At 60.1% G+C, this 22,565-nt stretch overlaps 1 protein-coding gene across 1 annotated transcript; it reads right to left on the bottom strand.

Annotated features, from left to right (window-relative positions):
* Window positions 1-387: 387 nt before the first annotated feature.
* Window positions 388-21,743, bottom strand: MLXIPL (MLX interacting protein like). The gene is given in 16 exon segments (XM_074922856.1): window positions 388-792; window positions 1,224-1,353; window positions 2,508-2,631; window positions 2,976-3,103; window positions 3,404-3,523; window positions 3,709-3,821; window positions 4,506-4,680; window positions 5,134-5,207; window positions 5,814-6,662; window positions 10,934-11,011; window positions 11,737-11,935; window positions 12,221-12,265; window positions 13,021-13,110; window positions 13,318-13,400; window positions 13,559-13,665; window positions 21,426-21,743. Coding segments are annotated over 16 exon segments (2,733 nt in total). The 5' UTR covers window positions 21,722-21,743; the 3' UTR covers window positions 388-670.
* Window positions 21,744-22,565: the final 822 nt, after the last annotated feature.

Here is a 22,565-nt window from a genome sequence, read left to right as displayed (position 1 = left end):
TCTGCCCGTCCCTACCCGTCCCTGCCCGCCCCTGCCCTCACTCCCCTGCCCGTCCCTGCCCGCCCCTGCCCTCACTCCCCTGCCCGCCCCTGCCCGGCCCTGCCCTCACTCCCCTGCCCGGCCCTGCCCGCACCCTGCCCGCCTCTGCCCGCCCCTGCCCGCACTCCCCTGCCCACACCCTCACCCTGCCCTCCCTCTCCTGTCCCCACCGTGCCCCCACCCTGCCCGCCGCTGCCTTCACCCGCATGGCTCCTGCCCAGCCCTGCCCCTGCACCTTCCCTCGGCGCTGTCTGGGAGCAGACCCGAGGCAGGAAGAACCACACAGGGGCCTGTGGGCAGAGCGAGTCCTTTATCAGGCGGCAGGGCCTGGCTTCATCGTCCAGCAGCTCCCCACGCCGAGGCCTCCTGGTCGAGGGCCGACAGGGCCCTGGGCTGTGCCAGCCACTCTGGGGTCTGGCAGGCCCCGGGGTGCAGGGCTAGGGGCAGGCAGTGGCCCCCACCCTGAGGCAGTGCCTGTGGGAGAGGGATCCCCACGGCCCGGCAGCACTGCCCCTCACTCGGCTGGCCTGACTGCGGCGGCCCCACCGCCAGCTCCTCGCTGGCCTTGGCGGACGCTCTTCTGGCAGCACCCAGAGTCTCGGCAAGGCTGGGAGAGCCCTTGGGGGGGCAGCTAAGAGGAGCTGCCACCGTGGCCCATCCCTGCCACCGCCTGAGTGGCCTGCTCAGGGACGCAGGCTGGGTCGCTCAAGATGGATGTGGAAATGCTCAGCTGCCGGAGAGAGCTCAGGACGGCTGCAGGGAGATGGGGGACATGTCAGGTGACCCCAATGCCTTGGGGTTACCCCTCCTGGGAGACACAGTGCTTTCCATCCCGGCTCCAGCCCCTGGAACAGTGTGACACCTCCTGGCCACAGCCTTCAGTAAAAAGGATGAAGGGAAACCCACCCTGTGGGGCTTGGGAGGGCTGAGCCCTGCCCAGGCAGGACACGGGACTCAGGACAGGGCAGCAGCAGCCAGCTCAGCTGGAGCGCGGGTGTCAAAGGAACTCGGAAAAGCACCAAGCACACAGCCCAGGACATCCTGCGGGTGCTTCCCTCCCATGCGGTAGAAGTGGTGCAGCACCAGCCCCACCACCCTCCAGCATGTCCCCGTCCTTCTCCCCTCTGCTTTTCCAGCAGGCCCAGCTTCTCCAGGGTGCTGTGTGTGGGCGCAGGGCCACCTACTTGGCCGAAGTGCTGGGAGGGAGCAGTGCTGGTCCAGCCAGGCAAGAGATGTCTGGGTGAGGCTTTCCATGCTGGCCGTGGAGACCATGCCGTTGAAAGACTCAAAGAGGGGCCGGATGATGATACTGAACTGATGGGAGCAGGGGAGTTAAGGACCAGCCTTGCCAAGACCATGGTCTCCCACCCGCTAGGTGTGGGCAGCACCCTTCTACATGCAGCAGGACAAACCTCCCTGCCCGGCTGTGGAGCAGGTCTGCTGGGTGCCTTCCTCAGCGCAGCACCATGCTGGGCACCAGCCCACACTGCTGGGGCAATGGATACCTGAGTGTCAGCCAGGGCAGGCAGTGGGAGAGCTGTGTAACCCCTGTCAAAACTGGGGCTGCCAGAAATGGTTAATTAGACACAAGACAACTCTTCCAGAGCAGATCAAGGAGCCAGCTAGCACCTCTGAAGTGCTCAGGAACAAGGCACCACCAGTGTGTGTCCAGTGCGCTCCCCTGGTGCTCCCAGCCTGCAGAGGGACTGCTGGGGACTGGTGATTCTGTGTGTGTAGGAATCCACAGCAGATATCTCCACCACAAGCAAGTCCTGCAGCCTGCGTCACCTTTAGTATACTCAGTGTCCTGTGGAGGGAGCTCACCAGTGCTCACCAGCTCTGCATCAGGAGCCACTTCTGCCTTGCCCGGACTGCCCGCACTGGAGCAAACTGTGGGCAGCAATGCCTGTCTATCCCGCTGCCACTTGGGATTTTGTAGACTTCACAGTATCTGCAGGCTTAATGGCCCCAGTGTGTCTAATCCCTGCTCACAGAGAAGCAGGTCCAGCTCTTTGGCCATCTGTTCCCTGGCCCTTGGTGCCCTCCATCCTCTCCACTGTGTGGACCCCAGACTTGTGTCCCAGACATGGGCACACCTGGGTTTCCAGGATGTGCCACAGGGCCACCGAGACCAAACCATCATGTCCCCAGCTTTGTGTCTGGACCTTTCCTAATCCCTAGTTGATGGCTGCTGCCTCTGAGAGCCCATGTCACCATGCATAAGCTTAATTTCGTAGTGACTTTCCTTCTCCCCAAGGACCGATCATTTACTCCTACTCCATTTGCTCTCTTGTAACAGAACCTTCCTCCTAACCACCGTCTCTCGGCATGTTCCCACCATGTGCCTTTGGCTGGGAAACATCTCACCGTAGTCCCCAGAGGTCCCACAGATCCAGGAGGTGAACCAGAGGACCTGAAGTTTGGTGGAGAGGTCAGAGCAAGCAGCAGGCACCGGCCCCAAAGGATACGATCCAGAACTTCCAGTTCTGCAGCGTGGAGGAGCGGACATACTCGTCAAACATGCTACGCATCTGGTCAAAGCGCTGGCGCGTGATGGGCACCCCTGTGGCTGGCAGCTGCTCCTGGCACAGGCTGTGGGGCACAAGCAGTGCTGTGGGATCGGGACACTGGGAGACATGGGGGCTGCCCTGTGGCAGAGGCTCTGGCAGGACCTCAGCTCTCAGCGAGGGTGGGCAGGCAATGTCCCCCTCCCTGGCAGCTGTGGCGCATGGCCCCAGCGCTCTGGTCCCACACAGCTCTGCCTTTGGAGCATCATCCCTCCCCCAAACAGGGTTGGAGGAGGGACAGAGTCAAACGCAGGTCCTGGGAGGTGCTCAGGGACCTGCTGTGTCCTGCCGCTGCTGCTTGCCCTGTGGGGCTACCCAGCCGCAGGCAGCGGCTCCCTCCCACCTTCCCCAGCCATGTCCCCCCCTTACTTGATGGAGCCATTGAGCTCCTCGATCTGCTCCCGCAGCCTCTGCGCCTCATCCTGCAGGGCTGCCCGCTCCTGCTGCAGCTTGCAGATGTACTCGGCTGTCTTTTGCAAGGTGGTGGCCTTGCTGACCTGCAGGGCCACAGGGTGAGACAGCGAAGGGAGCCCCTGGGGTGGGCAGGGCACAGGGCACCCAGCGCTTTGTGCAGCAGTGCCAGGTGCCCTGTTCCCTGCTGCCGAGCCTTGGCAGCTTCTGCCACAGGCTCCAGAGCCCAGACTGCCCTGGCACCGCGTGGGTCTCCACGTGCCGGCGTGGACCCGCAGCCTCCTGCCCCCCGGGCTGGGGTAGACCAGGGGCGCAGTGTCCCCAGGTGACACGCTGTGTCCCTGCGTGCCCAGGGCTGGCCTGTCCTCACAGCCCTGGGCGCTCACCTTGATGCTGGGCTGGGCGCTCAGCGTGCTCACCAGGCTGTGCAGCGTGTCGAAGCCCAGCTTGATGTTGAAGCGTCTCTTCTGCTCAGCGGAGATGTGCGTGATGCGGCGGCTCTCCATCTGCGGGTAAGTGCCATCAGGCACCTCCTGGCAGCGGAGACAGCCCTGGGCCACCAGCCCCATCGGGAACAGGCTTGCCCAAAGCTCGCAGTGACAGGGAGGGGTAAGTTTGGGGGGCAGCAGGGAAGGGGGATGCATATGGAGATGGTGCCCCCATAGTAAAAGCAGCACTTCTCCTGCTGTACCTTGCTGGACTCAGGCCTGCCCCGATGGGACATGGGGTGGTGCAGAGAGATGCCAGCACCCAGCCTTACAGTGGGTCCTGGGGAAGCCTGGCCAGGCTTGGGCCACTCGCTGCCTGAAAAAGGAAAGGTGATGTTCTGGGGAGAGGGGCAGCAGCAGCCCCTCACGATGGGCTGACACCAGGGTCCCATGCTGGGATGGGCAGAGAGGAGCAGCCCGCAGCACTACCTCGGCCCCAGGGCAGCCACCCCGCTCAGCTGACAGGGATGCTCTGTGCGATGTTCTGCTCCAGACTCTGCCCACATCTTATTGCTTGGTCTTATCCCAGATCCCACTCATTTTACAACTGTTCAGCAATGGGAACATCTGGGACATGACATTCTAAATTCCCAGCATATCTTGAGGTGTGAATTGCCAGGAGAGAATCCTGAAGGCAGCAAGGCTGCAGTGTTCAGCACCAAACTGAAACTGGGAACATCAGAGCCTGGCTTCCAGCCACCGCTCTGGTTTCTGTGGGTGAAAGCAGGGTGCTTCCTGCTCAAAAACCAAGCTCTGGGTTTTCAAAACCACAGTCCGACATTTTGCTCCTTTTTGTCTTTTCCTGTTTCTGCTTTTGCCCCCATAGAAGGAGGCAGGTGAAGGGGCTGTGCCCTCCCCCACAGAAAGAAATCACCCATGCTTCTGGTAAATGTGAATAGCTGGGATTGAAGCTGGAATGAAACACCCCACAGTGTTTGGTCCCAGCTCCCTGAAGGAAACGCGGTGTCCTGTGGAGCTTCTTGGGATGCCCTAGACTTACCACAAGCTGACGTGGGGGACAGCCGCTCCGCCTTGGGGACGAGCAGTGAGCCTGGCTGGGTGCCTGACAGTGGCACCGGCACTGCTTGGGAAGGGCTGGAGCCAGGAGACAGTGCTGAGCTCAGCTGGGCCATTCTGGAGAGGAACGTGGCAGGGACTTTGGGGACAGAACTCTGCTGCTGGGAGAAGGCAGAGGGAAGCGAGAGGTTGGGGGCCAGCACCCCATGCACATCGGGGACCAGACCTTCCCCCTTAGTTGGCTGGTACCTGGACGCTGACAGCCAAACACCCATGAGGGGACTGGGAAGGGGAACGTGCAGCCCTGTCCCACCATGGGCAGGGGGAGCCTCAGCCCCATCACCCCAGGGCAGTATCGCCAGGAAAGGGGCCCTGCAAGTGGGGGCCCGGCAAGTTCTCTTGGGAGAAAACACACAGGTGACTCCTGGCTCCCCGGCAACCTGGCCACATGCCCCCTCCTTCGCCCTGTGCCTGCCCAGCCCCATGTTGCAAAGGGCGACCCCATAGAGCCTCATCTCCCCTGCCCTCCCCCACCTGCCCCAGCAATGAGGAGAGGGCAATTTCTGATCTGGGGGAGCAATTCCCAGCCTGGGGGGTACGCGAGTGCTTACCGGGGAGACAGGGGATGCGGGCATGAGTCCTGCATCCATCAGGTGTGGGACATCCAAGGCCGGCTCCTGCTTGGCTGCAAGAGGGCGGGCAGCAGAAGGGCACTGCTGTGTGAGGGTGCTGGGGCTCGGGTGACCTTTCCTGCCCCACAGGACAACCAGCCCCCAGCACCGCTGTGGCTGCATCCCCTTCCCTGCCTGTCTGCCCCAGGGAAGGGTGAAGCAGCCCCTGGAGAGAGGTGCCTTTGCTCTCCACAGCGATGATGTTCTTGGGAGCCTTGGTGCAGGCAGGGACCCCCAGTGCCTCCCCAGGAAAGCACAGGGCTCAGGCTCTGTGGGGTCTGTCCCATCGCATGCACGGGCAGTGGGTCAGGCAGAACACCAGTGACCCCTCAGCTCACCGCACCAACAAGGCCACGGACACCAGACTGGGGACACAGAGACCAATCCCTGGGGCCAGCTGGGTCCCGTCTCCCTCCCAGGGCTGCTGGAACCAGGGAGGGCTCCCCTGGGCATGGCTTCATCCCTGGGTGCCCCATGGTGGGGACAGCCACACACCCTGCCCAGCACCCCCAGCATTCCAAACCCGGGGAGAAAGCAAGGTGCCCCCTCCGACCTCCCCCATAGCATCCCCCCCCACCAGCTCGCCCCTGTGTCCCCCTGCAGCCCCCAGGCCCCATTACCTGTGGTCAGCAACTGGCTCAGGCAGGGGCTGGGCACAGCCAGGTGGGGTGGCGCGGGGGGTCCCGGCAGCCTCTTCGCCTTGGTGCTGCCAGACTTCGCTTTCGGCCGCCCGCCCCCACCCTGGGGCAGCCCCTTGCGGGGGGCAAACCTGGGGTTGCCCAGCAGGGCGGGCGGCAGGAGCTGGGGGGCAGCCGGGCCGGGGTACCCCGGGGGCACCATGTCTGGGGCATAGCCCGGCCCTGGGGCATGGGGGGCGAAGCAGGGTGCCAGGAGCGGGGAGGTGGAGTGGGTGAGAAGTGGGGGGCCGGACGAGCTGGCGTAGGGGAACTTGGAGTGGGGGGCCAAGGTGAGGGAGAATGGGGGGTCCTGGCCTAGCAGTGGTGCCCCAGGGGATGGGCTGGCGGGGGAAAAGTGGGGTCCTGGTGGCTCCAGGCTGAGGCACTTGCCAGGGAGGCCATACTGCAGCAGGGGCTTGTGTCGAAGCTGGGGGCTGAGGCCACCGGGTGCTGCGGCAGGGACCTCGGGGGGCATGGGGGCCGGGGGAAGCTCAGGGCCCAGGAAGGCACCATGGAGGCCAAGCTGGGAGGCACCGCCGGGCTGTGGGAGACACGGGAGGGTCATGGGGGGTCACTCGAGTACCGGCAGCCGTGGGCCACAGACCGGGATCCTGCTCACCTGGAGGAGGGTGCTGGGTGCAAGTGGGGGCTCGGGGCTTACAGGCAGCCCCCGAGCACCCATCAGGGACCCCTCGCCACCGAACAGGGGCTCAGCCATGGGCACAAAGCAGGGTGGCTCCTGGTAGCCCAGTTGTGTCTGCGATGATGGTGGTCGGTGGCTGGTGAAGATATCTGCAGGGTCAAGTGGAGACAGAGTGATGGGCATGAGAGGACCTTCCAAGAGAGGGGTGACAGTCCCCGGGGCATGCTGGGTGGAGCTGTACCCTGTTACCAGCACTGCTGGGGACTTGCCAGTCCCACCTTCACCTTGCAGGACCGGGGCAGTGCTCAGCTGCGCCAGCAAATTTGGCACTTGGGTTGTGAAACGCTGGAGTATGGAGGGAAGACGCAGCCCACGCGCCTGGGGCCAGCCTTGCCACATGCATGGGGACAGGAAAACCCGCCCGGGATGCCACCCAAGGGTGGGGACCCTGTCTCTGTCCACGAAACCCAGCTGGGTGCTGCATGCTCCCATGCCAGGGCAGCTTCCAGGCAGGTGTGTGGCTCCTGAGCCAGCCCCAGGCTGTGGGGCAGTCACAGCGCAGGGGGGCTTGGAGGAGCGAGTCACAGCATCCCCAAGCTGTGGGGGATGGTTCCCTGGAGTTGTGGAGGGTGCTCGCCTCCTCACCCTGGTGCAGCCGTGCGTGCAGCCTGCGGCTAACCACATCCCATGGCCTTCCCGAAGCCAAGCCCTGTGACCTTGCCACGACTCTCTCTCCCTTCCTCTCCCCTTCCCACAACCCAGCTCCTTCCGCAGGCCCAGACGCCGCGGCGTGAAGAGCTGGCCTGACACTTGGGCAGCTGCCTCTGTGCTGAAATGAGCTCCCCGGGCACATCAGCCCCATGCATGTGTCAGCTCGGTGCTGCCGCTGCTGCTGCCTGTGCCAGCGCTGGCTTGGACATCACCACTGGGAGGGTTTTCCCTCAAGAGGATGACTGTGGGGTGGGGACGGGGCTGCTGGATGACGTTCTGTAGGATGGAGCAGGAGCGCTGACTGGGTTTGCAGACAGCTGCCCTGCAGCCCCCAGCACAGGCTCTGTGCCCAAGCAGCCACACTCCCAACCCCTTGGCTAGCATGAGTGTCGCTGCCTCCAGCCCCGTGCTGCCACTGGCAGAGCCCAGCCAAGCCCATGTACTGGCTCTGCCTACCCAGTGTGGGCAGCCATGCCCCCGCACTAGCAGGGCTGCGAGGACTCTGCTTTCCCTCCAGGCTGTGGCACGGGCTCCAGCACCTGGGGTGCCCTGTCTGGGACCTGCAATGGCCTGAGACCCCTTGAGTCTGCACCAGAGGAGCAAACGCGCTGGCAGAGCAGGATGCCATGGGGCTGAGCATGGTGACAATTCTGGCAGTGCCATGTGCTGCCAGCGACGGGAACACTGGTGTGAGATGGAGCAGTGCCAGCACTGCGCTGCCCCTCTGAGCCCTTGGACTGCCCCTTCCCCCTGCGAAGGACACAGTGAATGCCCGGGAGTGCAGCGGAGCCACCCCTGCCCCTCCACAGGCCGGCACTCAGTGCGGGCCACGGTGCTGCCAGGCAGGGTCTCAGCTCCCCAGGGTGCAGAACCCAGCTCCACGCTGCCCCCAGGTCCCCACTGTGCCCACACCAGGCTGGCCCCTGTGACCAGCGCTGAAGCTCTGTGGGTATTTATAGGCATTTCTGGTGCCCAGCTCTGCAGATTCGATTCCTCTTGTGCCTCTCGCTGTGATGCAGGGATGGACAGTGGCTGGCAGCCCCTGAGAGCCCTGTTCTCCCCTTCTCAGGCCCCTTCCCCACCCCCAGCTCTTGCCCACACTCCTCTCCACTGTCTCATCACCCTGACCTGCTCCCAGGCAGTGCAGCATGACCAGGGCACGTCGCTGCTCGTGGGAGAAGAGCCCATGCGGTCAGCACACCACACCTCCGGCATCCTGTCCAAACCTGGGGCTGCTCTCCAGCAGGACTGGGGCTACAGAGCCTGTTTCCAAACCAAGGACCCTCCAGCACTGGCCCCAGGCTCTGGGAGAGCCCTGCAGCATGGCGGGGCAATGCCACGCCATGGGATGGCCAGCCCAGCCCCCGCTGCCCCGCTGCCCAGCACGGGTCCTACCTGGAGTGTGGTGCCAGCAGGGCACGGGGCTGGGCTGCTCCCTCGACTCTGCCATCGGGACTTCTCCATCCACCCCACACCGTGCTCCAGCACCCACTGCGGAGACGAGGTGCTTCCTCATTTCCAGACTGGTTTGCATGCGCTGACTGACAGGCTCTGAGCTCTGCCACAGCCACCAGACACGCTGACAGCCCTGTGACCCTGCGGGAGCCCTGCACCCACCGTCGTGGTGCCACCCTGCACGCTTGCACTGCCATGCTCTGCACAAGGCTGCTGGGGGATCCCCACTCCCAAGCCACAAAGAGCCGTCGATTGCCCTGCTGGAAAAGTGGCCTTGGGGACAATTGGATTGGTTGGCACCCTGCACCCAACATTCACCCCCCCCCTCCTCTCCCCAGCCCTCTCCATGGTCACACACCCCGGTACTGTCCACCGCACAGCGTGCGCACACCTCCCCGCTCCTACACCTCTGCCCCGCACACCCTTGCCGCCCAGCGCACGCCCGTGTCCTGCCAGCGCGCACATCGCTCACACGCAGCGCTCGGCTGTTACAGGACTGTAACCTCTCGTCATGGAGGCGAGCTGCTCTGCCCAACATCCCTGGAAATGCCAGGGACAAAACTCCCACCCATGAGTCTCCGAGCTCCCCGAGGGGTGCTGCCCTGCCCGGGGCATAGAAGCCTCTCTCCAGCCTGTGCCTGGGCAGACAAGCCCCACCCGGGGTGCTGTCCCTCACCCCAGCTGCGCTCGGGACCCTCCCCAGCCTCAGCACTTCCCGCTGGGCATGTGCAGAACAGGAGGGGATAATTTTCTGCAATGGAGTGGCTTGCAGTAAGGCCCATTCCATTCCCAGGCAGCAACCCGGAGCAAAATGCCTTTTCCCCAGGAAAATAAAGGCAACTTGGCTGCTCATAGAGATATATTGGTTCAGATGGGCACCGATGTGCCCCTCGCTATCTCCTGCTGAGCACGCGGCCATGCCACCCCGGCAGCACGAACAGCCACTGGGCCCACAGAGCTTGGTGCTGGGGTTGCTGCTGTGACAGGGGTGCAGCGAGAGGCTGCTTGAAAGGGGTCGGTCAGCTTTCCAGCACCATGCAGGACCTCTCAGGGTCAAGTGTCAGTTTGGCCCATTTGGAGCTGTCCCAGCAACCGATGGGGCACCTGGGGACAGGACAGACCCTCTTCCCCAGCATGACTCATCCTAATGGGAACACTGGAAGGAAAGAGCTGAGGAGCGCTGGCAAAAGCATTCCCACCCCATCCCTACCCGGGGCATCCCACCGCCTGCCCTGGCACATCACAGTGCCCCAGCATCCTCCCTGCCAGCATCTGCTCTTGCATCATCCCGCAGCCGTATGGTGCAAGCACCCTCATTTCCTCCCGCTGAAGGAAATGGAGACCAGTCCTGGAGCTTGCTGGGTGCCCACAGAGGCACAAAGGGGTCTAGAGATGCTGACGCTGCCCAAAGCCACCAGCTACCTGGGAGGGCTGCAGCCACCAGCCCACACCCTTCCAAGTGTGCCCAGGCCACCAGCTCCGGCACGTTCGAGGGCAGAGCGGGTCCCCAGAGCAGCGTGCACCAGCGGTGCCTTGCCCTGGCATATGGGGACCCCGCACTGCACAGCTGGGACCAGGACATGTCCTGGCTGACTCCACGGGGCTCACGGACACTCCTGGCTCGGAGCCTGCATGGCAGTGCTGGTGGCAGCCCCAGGGGAGGAGGCGGCCATTGCCTGCGTCCCCCTTGGCAGCCCCCTTGACCCATCTGGACACCAGTGCCAGGTTTATCTCTGGGCCAGCCTGGCAGGGACAGTGACTTGTCCCAGGGGACGTAGCACAGCCCGACACAGGCTCCCAGCTCTGAACCAGCCCCCCCAGCTGCTCAGCCTGGGGATGTCTGGAGAGCGGGGTGAGAAGGGGGATACAGCAGCACAGAACCTCTAGAGGTTTCCTCTTTCTTGTGGGGGATAATTTTCCTTCCTCTGTGTGCAGGTAAAATCAGGTGGTTTGGCACTTCTGGAAAAACCCTCTGTTTCTAGAAAACCCCTCCTGGCCAGGCCCCTCCTGACCTGCCGTGGCTCTGACCCAGGTGCAGGCAGGCATGCCAAGCCCCTGCCCCGCAGCCTACTGCAGCCCCCGGCCCATTCATGCTGTCTTTTCTGTGCCAGTGGGTGTCCGGTGCTTTCTGGCTGCGCCAGCAGCTCCTGCTGCTGCCTGGCCAACCCTCTGATCCCCCGATTTTGGGCTGCCATGGGGCACAGAGCACGCTGGGCTGTGTGGGATGTGGTACTGCATCCAGGCTGGCTCTTACCCGAGATCTCCATATCGTCCAGGCTGGGCTGCAGGGATGCCAAGTCCGGCTGTATCATGTCAGCATTCCCAACATACGCTGGAAGAGGGCAGAGCTGTGACATCGGGGCCCAGCCACTGCACCCCCAAGACTCCACTTTGGGGCTCCTCCCACCACTGCCCTCACACCTGCCCAGCTGCCACCCCTCCATGGCTCTTCAGCCACCCTGTGTCACTGCACCTTGCCTTCCAGCTGTGCATGGGCAGGGAGGTGGGTGCCCACCCTGTGGAGACCCAGGGCGGTCCCGTCCCCATCCTCCTACCCACCAGCACCACTGGGACCTCATCCAGTGCCCAAGAACCCCAGGGAAAGGCTGATCCTAGGCAGAGGACCTGCCTAGTGCTGCAGGAGCTTCAGGGACCTGGCCAGTCAGGGACAGCAAGCAGTGGCCATGGAAGGCAGGACCGACCCACTGGTTACCCAGGGATGGCAGCCCTGTGCTGGGCTCTGGTACAAGGTCCCTCACGGGTCTAGTGCTCCCTGGGCAGCTCAACCCATCCCAACTGGGACAGCCCAGGCTGGGCCACAGGGAGCCAGCAGAGGAGGGGATGCTCCCAGCCTGCCCAAATGAAGACTGTTGAGAAGGGTGGGAGCATCTCCTCCTCCTGTCCCAGCAGGAGGGATGCAGGGGATCCTGTCTGCCCAAGGGACACAGGTGGCAGCTCCCAGGGGCTAAGCCAAGAGGCAGAAAGGTGCTATGATGTGTGCTGCCCACCTGGACCTCCTCTTCCACATCCTGCTAGAGCATGGTCTGGGGCACCTACCATCTTCAGGAAGTGCCTGGTGGGTGCTGGGCATCTGTGTCATGGTGAAGAGGGTGTCAGAGATGTCTGAGAGGAAGGTATCCAAGTCGAAGTGCTGCCTACCCCCTGGCTCCTCTTCCTCATCCCCAAGCAGCATGGGCACCACGTTGCAGAACAGCTGGTTGCACCATTTCTCCGTTGGCCTCCAGACATCCTCATCCTGCATGAGATGGAGCAAAGGAGCCACACGGGCACCTCTGATGGGTAGGGTCCATGCTTGGCTCCCTAGCCGCTCTCCCTGCAGCATTTAACACATCAAAGCTTCACACCTGGCACGTTGGTGTTTTCAGAGGGTGAATCTGGCATCCCAAGCACTTGGCATCTCATCCCATTGGGCTCGTCACTCCCTGGGGCTTTCATCTGCCCTTCTCCCAAGCTGCCCAGTGCAGGGGTCTGCATTGTATCACCCTTTTCCACCCTCCCCACCCTTCCCCAGCAGACTCACCCGCTTTGGACTGGAGAGCTCTCCCTCCCGGGTGGACTTTCGGAGCTGGAAGGAGAAGACAGGCTATGTCACCCCCGAGCCAGGGTGGGCACAGTGTGGGGCAGAGCCAGGGGCAGGGCAGAGGAGGGCAGGGGCATTCCTGTGGGGCTCAGTGTGACCACCACAAGTTCACACCTGCCTTTACTCTACAGTGTCTGGGCTGATGAGCCACCGCTGTGGTGGGACTGGCACTGTGTGGTGGTGTGAGGCTGCCAGCACCCTGCCTGTCTGTGGCACCCCCAGCCTTTGCTGGTCCCAAACAAGTGGCTGACTAGACGGCTGGACCATGCTCCACCCCGTGCAGCAAGCGGCCAAGGTTGTGGTGCCAACAAGCCCAAGACCAGGCACCCAGAGTGATGCGGAGCCACCCGGCCTGCCTGACAGCACGTGGTGCTGGGCTGAGACGTGGACAGAAGATCTCAGCCCAGCCAGAGCTGTGGGTGAGCTGGGGCCCTCCTTGACCCACCCCAGTATATGTGCTGTGGGTGTGCTGCAAACTCAGCCCCAGATCAGGCACCAGGCAAGGCCACAGTCAGCCCAGGTCGAGCTGCTGGAGCACACTGCAGCACTGCGGGCAGCTGGGGATGGGGTCCCCGCTGAGCTCCCCCCCACTGGCACCATGGGGGCAGCCAGTATCCCTCCCATGCTGTCAAGAGCCTGCCTGGTCCTGGTCATCCATGGCTCCACGTTGGCATGATGATGTTTTGTCCCACCGCTGGCACCATCACAGGATGGGGAACATCATGGGCAGAACCACTCACCCGCTTCTTGTAGTAGATCCTCCACTTGTGGTACTCCCTCATCACCACCTCGATACGGCGTTTCCAGTAGTTTCCCTCCAGCACAACAGCCTGGGGGAGCAGGACAGAGGGTCACGGCTGAGGCCCCCAGCCCCAGCCCTCTGCAGCCAGGGCTGGTTTTCTTGTGCCATGTCAGAAACACCTTTCCCAGCAAATCTATGAAATACAACGAGCTCTGCCCCCTGCATCTCCCCAGCTCCCACTTGTGCCACCCAGACCTCCTTCTGGCCCAGAGACTTGTGAGGGATCATGCCCTACCTCTGGTTTTCGGTGCTCATCAGCCTCTGACCCCTCCAGCGGGGTGATGAAGCCACACACAGGGTTCTTCCTCCGCTCCACAGCTGCACAGGGGAAAACACAGCTGGCTTTACCCATGGCTCCATCCCTGGGCAAGGGAGGGTGCTCATGCATCTGTACATCACTGCCCCAGTGCCAGCCCCATCCCACCTGGCATTGCCCGGCACTCAGCAGATGGAGCAGGGTCTGGCCCCATACTTACACTGGATGTACCACGCTCTCCATATAGCGTTGTTGAGACGAATTTTATCCCGACAAAGCAGCCGCAGCCCCTTGAAATTCTTCCACTTTGGAGACACCAGCTTCCCACTAAAACACCAAGCAAAGGAGAGACTGAAGAGAACCATCCCAGAGCCCTCTCTATCTGGGGTCTCCCAAGGGGGCCATGCCTTGAGAGATGCCCGGGGCCATCAGCCTGGTGGTGGCAAGTCTGGAGCAGGCAGAGCCATTTGGCTCCTCAGCAGGCTACTTGCCAGGCACCTACAGGATCACCCACAGGAGCACACTGAGCTCCTGTTCACCCTGAGAGCAACACAGACCGAAACTGTGAGCCTCACAGACCCACTTGAGGCTTCTTGAGCCCCTGAGCTTAAAGCACAGCACACGGACTGCGCTGGCCCCGAGTGGGACAGCTGCATCCTGGCCCCAGGGGACGGGAAGTCTCCCGCCCAGGCAAGACGCCCAGGGACATGTGTTGTTGTGGTTCTTGCCTCATCACAGCACTTGGGCAGCTATTTCTGACCCTCCTTTTAATGCCAGACAAGGCTTGGCAACGCTACCTTCAGCTGGGGGCAGGCACAGGCAGCGGGGCAGGCAGGGGCAGCCATCTGTGTGGGTCTGGGAAGAGCAGGCAGCAAGCTGCAGATGTTAAGGACATTAAGGGACACTTGCCTGTGCCCCAAGATGGGCAGAGGGGAGGACCAGCTCTGGCCTGGGCTCTTCTCCACACCCATCCCTGAAAACCCCCACCACTCACCCCAGTCCCCAGCCCAAGCTGGGCTCCCCCCTTCCCATTTCCCAGCTCCCAGAGGCAGCCATGCTCATAGCGGTGGTGGTGATGTCCCTAACGGGGCCTGCAGTGCAGGCAGCCTCATCTCACTAGTTGCCTTGTTTCCTTCCAGCTGAGGGTCCCACCGCCCCAGGAGCTCTGTGGGGGAGGCTGATGTCCCTCTGCCTTACCTTGTGGTCCTTCTCACCTCTCCCTGTGAGCTCAGTAGCTGCCCCAGCTCTCCCTCCCACCAGGTCATGGCCTCAGGGCACAGAGGGGCCCTTTGAGAATGGGCTGGAGGCTGCATGACATCCTCCCTGGGAAGCCCACATCCCTCCCCAGGCAAGATTTTGTCCCTTGAAGATCTCAGTGCTGCTTTGGGTCCCACTTATCCTCAGCACATGCAGGGAAGAGGAAAGGTAGAGTCTGGGCTGGGTGTAGGGGTGCTGTATCCCTCCATTGCCAGCATCTCTTTGGGCTCACCCCAGGGTGCCATGGGGCCATGTCCCCGGGGAGCTGCTGGGGATGAGAGCAGCACCCGGTAATGCTCTAAGAAGCCAAGTGCACTAAGAAGTGCTTGTTCATTCAAGCTTGTGAAACCCTCGAGCACCCTTGAACAAAGTCTGACTGATTCTGCATTCACCTGCCTCCCGCTGCACGGCACAGCACGGCACGAGGGGCTCCCCCCTCCGTGGCTGTACGGGCTGGGCTGGCCGCTCTGTGCAGCCCAGGGGCAGGTGGCTGGGTGCAGACAGGGTGCTGTCCTCGATGTTAGAGCCAGGCAGCATGAACAGGCAGCAGTGCAGGCAGGGAGAGCCCTGTGCTGGCCCTGCACCCCTCTGTGGCCAGGGGGAGCGTGCTGGGGCAGAGGGGAGAGGAGAGAGCTGCTGTCCCATCTCGCCGTGAAGGATCGGGGACCCCTCCGGCTCCAGAGCCTCTGCAGGGACCTGCCCGGGAGCGGATGCTCCCACCTGCAGGGGTGGATGGGGACCGTCTCCCCAGGGAGATCTAGCCTGACCCATGTCCCCGTGGCTCCAGCCTGCAGAGAGTTAAGGACTTGACTACGCACTGGCCACCCTGCTATCACCAGGATTTTGAACCTTCTCCAGCGGCACAAGGCAAACAGCGTGGGGGTGACAAGCAGAGGAGCCAATGGAAGGGATGGGTTTCCTGGGAGTGTAGCCAGATCCTGCCGGTCAAGGCTACCTGGCCACACTTGTCACCACCGCCACCCCCCTGACAGCCAGCCCCAGGGAGCAGCCCGAGCCTGCAGCCTGCAGCCCCAGAGCTGCAGATGGCACCTGGGCCACGCATGAAGATGGTGGGGCTGTGGCCACAGAGCTGCCGTGGGACCTGGAGGCAGAGGAGAGATGCCTTTGGGCTTTGCCACTAACTGCCTTATTTCCCCATTAATGATCCTCTCAGTTTTGGGGTTTGTCAGGCTGATTTTTACCACCGAGTTTGCCTTGAAAATGTCCCCACCCCTCCCTGAAGTTATCTCCCCAAGGAGATGGATTGAAAACCCATGCTGAGCCACAAGAAAGGTTTGGGATGCTCCAGACAGGCTGGGGGTCCTGCTGCCCCACACTGCCAGAGGAATGGGGACACAGATCCCACCACTGGCTTTGTGGGATAGGGTGAGATGGAAACAGGGCTCAGACTGGGACCAAACCCAGCTTGTGTCAGCACAGACTCTGTTTTGTCCACGATTTGCATGCTTGTTTGCTCCATGATTCATTTAGCCCGTCCAGAAGTTTAAAGTGTTGTAACACCTGTTTTCATGGCTAAATGAGCCTTTTTCTCTCCATCAACAGCAAGAGGAGGGGGAGGAAGGATCTGGCAAGATGCAGGGCTGCATGAAGAGAAGTTGGTGGCAGCAGAAGTGGAGCAGCTGAGCTGAGGGTCCCCTGATGGGTACAAGCCAGCTTGGCCTTCCCAAGCACAGCAGGAGCAGGATACCCCCCGGGGCTGCCCAAGCCCCCTTGCTCCCTGAGCTGCCAGGACACATCTTGGCCCCAGGCTGCCTGGAAGAGGACAGCCTTTCCTGGAAGTCCTAAAAGCTCATGTTCGATTTCTCACAAATTTTGCTACCAAAGTCATGGTTTTTTCCTGAATTTTTATGTTTTAAGATGCAAAGTCTGTCAAAGAAAGATAAAAATCTAACCACAAGTTTCCTGAAAAGTGCCTCCAAGCAAAAAATGACTGTGTTCAAATCTGACTTCAAATCTTTACTGTCTAAATGAGTTTTTTTTCTTTACCGCATTGGGCTGACAAAAAGGTTGCCGTGCCAGCTCGGCTGCTTGTCCTGCTGCCTCTGGAGGGAGCGAGCTCTGTCCCAGCAGGTGCGGATGCCTCCAGGGTAATTCAAGGGCAGTGTTGTCACAAAGATGTTAATATACTTGTGCTGGGGATCAGATAGGGACCTACTCTGTGTGTTTACCCCGAGATAGGAGTGCCTCTGCCCTTACAGCTCCGTCTCTCGGGCACTCATTTTTCTCTGTGCAAAGTAAGCATGAAGTGCCCCAGATGAGAAGGGAGGTGATCTAAATCCTCCTGCAAGTAGTTGTCTGGGAAGCTGGATAGCCAGACAAGGTACATCTCCCCAACTAGATATTTTGGTGATCTCTGGAGGTATGACCTCACCATGCATCAGTGTGGGAACAGGCTTGCACACCAGCCCAGCTGCTCTGCACACTGCTTGGATAGGATCAGGCCCAAATTCTCAGAAAATGACAGAGAAAAGGGTCGTAAGCCCCTGCCACTAATGGCAGCACAACCACACTGCAGCATGGATCACAAGCCTTTCCCCCTTGCCAGACCTGCTATTGCCCATCATGCAGTTAATTCATAGCAGAAGCTGCCCGACCCACCGCAAAGCCCCGAAGGGATCTGAGAAGCCGGGGCTGCCATCTGCACCGAGCTCTGCTTCCCTCACCTCCCACTCCCTTCCAGCCAGGGCACAGGTAGTGCCCAGATGGTCTTAGGTCTGGATAAGACCGAGCCCTTGTCAAATGATGGACCCAGCAATGGCAGGATGTGGCCACATCGGTGTGAGCCACTAACAGCCAGTCTGAGCTAGTGCACAGGTCTGTGGGTGAATGCGGATGAACTGTAGTGAGCTGAGGTGAGAGATTTGCCAGGAGAGCAAAGGAAGTGCGGGCTAATCCTAAGAGAAGGAAAGGGGCAGAGGTCAGCTCAGTGTGTGCATAATGGGGGTTCATTCTGCCTTAAACATAAGGCACTGTGAATTATAGAATCAATTAGAGAGTATGGCAAAGCTATATCAGCAATTCCATTTCTTCTAGGAAAGCCTCAGGGCATGCTATCATATTGCCAGGAGGATGAATTAGTAGGGAATAGGCATGCAAGGGTGTAATTGAAGCCTGCTTTGCTTTCAGTTAGAAGAGGGGCAGAGTTAATACTCCACGTCACTTACCAGTTTGATGTCTCTACCTACTAAATCTTCCCTCTCAGTATTTGCAGGGGAGAAGAGGAGATTAATCTACATCACACGCTGGGAACGACTACAGGAGGCTTCTTCTGAAGCCCAAGATAGATGTGTGCAAGATAAGACCACAAGTGGCTTCAGTTCCCATCTACACCCATTTTTTTCCTCCTTCAGAAGGACAGTTCCCCAGGCCAGTCACCCAGCAATTCCCTGCTGTGGGTCACAGGAAGGTGTGTGAGCCCCGGAGATCCGCTCTGCGAGGCAGGACACTGGGGAGTCGCACTGCAGTGATGGGGAGAAAGAGCTTGTGCAGGTGGGGAGATCCTGATAAGGCCAAAGAATGAACAATTCCTGAAGAAGCTCAGCTCCACACACTCAGCTTCTGAGGGGAACGTGGTGGGGCCAAGTGTTCTGCAGGGAGGTCCACCCACAGGAGAAACAACAGTCTAAGGAAGGGATTAAAGAAATGCAGCATGTTGCAGGAGAAGAAGGAGTAGAAGACAATCTTTAAGTTTTTCGCAGGAGAGCTGCTGAAAGTGTCCTAAAAAATGGGTACAAAGGGCCTGGGAACTGCTTCATCCCAGCCCCCAGCACCAGGATGAAGACCCTGGCCAGGGGGAGTTGGATTTCTCTGAGGGATCTGAGGAAACAAGTTACTGCTAGAAGTAAGCCTTGATGTGGAGTGTTTCTCTCCCAGTGAGGGGTTGATGCACGATCCAGCCCACGGTGGGATAATACATCAGATCCTTGGGACAATTGCTCAGGCTGAGACAGGACTGCCATAAATGTCTGTGAAGTGCCATGGAGGGGTGCTGGAGAGGGAAGGAATTGCAGCTACCCAAATGGCTGTTCTGCTACAGGCATTGAAAAATGATACTGTTTGGAGAGAGCTTAGTGTAACGGTGTGAGCCCAGACAGCAAGGGATGGGTGGCTGCAACAGTCACAGCTCAGGCAGCAGGTCAGGAGAAGTGATAGTTCCCCTCAGCACTGCTAAGGCCAGGTCTGGATATTGTGTCCAGATTGGTTGTTCCAATAAAAGAGGGAGGTTTACAAACTGGAGTGATCTTGGAGGAGGATGTTAAGATGGTTGGGGACTAATGTACACGACAGAAAGAGGAGGTGTGAGTGATGGGTTTGTTCAGCCTGAAGAAGAGAAGGTGCCTTCAACTACTCAAAGGATGCTATGGAGATGGGGCCAGACACTTCTCAGACATGCACTGAGAAAGGACAAGAGGAAACAGACACAAGTTGGAACAAGGGAAACTCGAGTTGGAGCATGGACAGCACTCTCCCCTGTGAGAGTGGTGCAGCCCTGGGACAGGGTGGACAGGTGGTGGGCTCACCATCCTTGGTCTTCATCCATCAGAGCGACAGCCCTGATCAACCTGACCTGGCTTTGGAGTCAACCCTGCCCTGCTCAGGGGTTGGACTATGATCTCCAGAGGTGCCTCCCAACTGATACCTTTCTGTGGTTTCTGCTTTGTTAGGGAGTTAGTCTACAACATAACTGGATGCACTCCCAAAGACTGAAGGATATTTGGCTGCCCACTCCAACTGACACTGCGCCATCCAGGTCCAGGTTCACCTGAGCCTCATCTCTGGTCAGTGCCTGTCATCCTGTTTTTAGGTTACAAGCTGCAGAGCATGACAGCTGAGAGGTAGAGGGGGAGAGCATCTAAGGATGGAAGGAACTCCAAGAGAAAAGAACCAAGCATGAAGTTTGGACACCATCCAATGTCACCATTTCCCTGGTTGGGTCCCATGGCCTGCAGCTACCCTGGTTCCACAGCAGACCAAGAACTGCTCCCACAGCAGACCAAAAACTACTCCCACGGGTGCTCAGCAAGACCTAGTCTTGCATCAAGGCAACCAGGAGACATCCGGGGTGGCCATCAGTAGTGGAACTAATGCTTTGTGGATCCTCCTCACTGAGGGCTACTCTCCAACTACAGTTATGGGTTGCCATGGTGCTGGGCTTGGGGCTGGTGCATGCATTGTCATGCTCAGAGTCCAAGGGATAGAGATCTGGAGTGACGGAGCCCTGTCTGCAGCGTAATGGCCAGCCCTGGCTGGCATAGAGCTGTGGTGGTCCACTCCACCTGCCCAGATACTTGCACCCTGCCCCTTTCCCCTCTGCCTGGGGTGCACTAGAGCTCAGGGGCACATGGAGGCTGTGGTGCATCTCAGGAGTCAAGAGCCTGGGCACCCTGGGGTGGAGCAGTGTCTGCTCATCCAGCCCCAATCTGCAAGGATCAGGATACAGCAAGTATGGGGCTGGGAGAGCAGAGAAGAGTGAGGCCACCAGTGCCTCAGTGTCCCTTGTGTGTGGCAAGTGTTGACTTTCCTGAGCAGGAAGCATGACCCTCAGCTGGGTCACTGCATGCTGAAGATCAGTGTGCTCCTGCAGAGCGCCCGCTTCGCCAGCACCTCAGAAGAGAGCTGTGCCAAACGAGCTGTGAGCAGACCACGCAGCCTGGGACGTGGTGATGGGCCAAATGTACACAGCTGTGTGGCAACTGGTACCCTTGGAGCGCGGTCCCAGTACCTGGCATCAGCAAAGCTGCTCTGGCAGTGACCACACATTCCATCGTGTTGCGCACTCAAGGACTTGAAGGCATACCGGAGAGATCAGCACCTGAATGAGACCCTGCATGGAACAAGGCAATGAGCAACTCTTCAAGGCTGTTTTACTGAGGTTTTGTTTTCATGTGGCATCAGTCGAACATTGTCATTCCAGGTTTTCACCTTGGGAAAGCTATGCAAGCAGCTTTGCATTGATGCCTGTAGAGCAAGTCACCCTGATGTTATGCTTGAGAGAACTCAAAACCTTGGGACCTTGGCAAAAGACAGGAGCTGCCTCCAAGAATGTGGACCAGGGCACTAAGAGACTTGGTGCAGGCTCTCCTGTTGTCACCGAAGAACAAGTTAAAAAATATGATGACTCTGGCATGAAGAACCAGACATCACAGAAACCCGTTGTGTCACAAGAACAGAGAAGGTACCGTTGACTTTAACACCGCCTCCAAGAAAGTCTGAATTGGGATGAGGAGGTCCCTAGCATCCTGGGCTTGGGTGATTTGTGTGGTTGGGGGAACGATGCAGTCACCCATCTGATTTTGCAGAGAGAAGGGAAGTTTTCAGGAGGCCCTGGACAAAGCCCTGTGCAGCCATCCAGCCCCGGGTGCTGCTGCATGTCCTGGAATAACCTTGGGACATGCGGGGAGAGTCAAGGACGGGAAGGCAGGACTCCTGCTCTGGGCCAGATTTCCAACGGAGTGCTGGCTGCCCGCAGGGTTATTGCTGCTCTGCAGTGTGCAGGGTCTGGTCAGGAGGGTGCACAGCTGGGTGCAGTGACTCCAGATGTCATGGGAAGGTGGAGGAGAGTTAAGCTGCACATGAAAAGAGGAGGAATTTCTCATCTGGCTCCGTGGCCAACAACCCAGCATCAGCTCTTTCTTTCTGAAACCTCCCAGGATGGCAGTTTTTGAGCGTATTGTGCAACACAGCCCAATGGAGAAGAGGAGGATGTCAGCTGGCAACAAGTTCCTGAAAGAGCTGTAGGGCTTAGACAGCCTCAGGCCTTCAAAGAGCTGGGGGGGTGTGAGAAGCCAGCCAGAGGGCTCTGGACTCACCTGTACTCCAGGCTCATGCACTCGAAGAGCCGGGTGAGGGTTGGGTCGATGCTCCGGGGATCAGCTGGTTCGGGCTCGGTGCGGTGGTGGCGACGACGGGGTAACGAGTCGCTGTGCGGGGATGACACCATGAAGTGGCCGCTGTGGATGACCTGGGAGGGGCTCTGTGCCCCGGTACCAGGTCCTGTGCCACCCACAGCAGCGTCCTCAGAGTCCGAGTCCGAGTCAGAGACGGGGCATGGCCCAACCGGAGGCTCCGGGAAGGGTCCCAGGAGTCCCACTTGAGCTCTTGCCATCGCTCGACGCCTGCAGGGCCCCTTGTCAGCCTGCCCCAGCGCTGTTGATCCGCGTCCCGGTTGTGCCCTATGGGTGCTGTGTCGGCACTGAGCACATGCTCTTGGGCTCCCCAGCCCAGGACACCCACACCACACCTCTTCCTCGGCGCCGCTCGCCCCACCCCAAACCACGCTGTCTCTCCGCACTCCCAGGTTCAGCTTTCGGTTTGCAGGGGCAGCTCGCCGTTAGCCCTATTTATAGTCGCGTCGGCTGATCCCGCCCATGGCACACTGTCAGCCAGGCCGCAGCACCCTGCCACCGGCCATGAGAGCTTCAGATCCCTGCCGCTGTCCTGCTCTTGCAACTTGCCTGACAGCCCTGGCTTTTATTTCCCCTGCAAACCCTGTCCCCCCCTCACCAGCGGCCACGGGTTCGCTGGCAGTCAGCTCTGTTTACCCAGGGTTAATCGCTGCTCCCAGCGTGCTGGTGGGGAGAGGAGCGGGCACTATTTACTTAGTGCCTCTGCCCTAATGTATCTCCCTGCACTTCCAAGGGAACAAATACAGATTAAGGGACACAAACAGGTAAAATTATAGCAACGGGCACCCAGCTCAGCACAGAGCACGCTGAGTCACTGAGCCGTGTGCCAAGCTGAGAAACAGTCCAGGCAAAAGCCTGCTCCGAGGTGTGACCCAGCAGGAGAGGGGCTGCAAATGCTGAATGCAATAGAGGACAATGATGAGCTCAGGTATGGTGGGATTTACAAACCCTGTAGTCAAGCAGTCTTTAAAGCGGATTACCTTCACCTCCGAGGTGTCCTGAGAGATGCAATAGTCAGGGTTTGATGTGCCAGCCCCCTCCCCT

Source organism: Athene noctua, chromosome 19, assembly GCF_965140245.1.
Source record: "Athene noctua chromosome 19, bAthNoc1.hap1.1, whole genome shotgun sequence".
NCBI classification, from domain to species: Eukaryota; Metazoa; Chordata; class Aves; order Strigiformes; family Strigidae; genus Athene; species Athene noctua.
The sequence above is the reverse complement of the archived record's forward strand: the minus strand, read 5'-3'. Positions and strand labels throughout refer to the sequence as shown.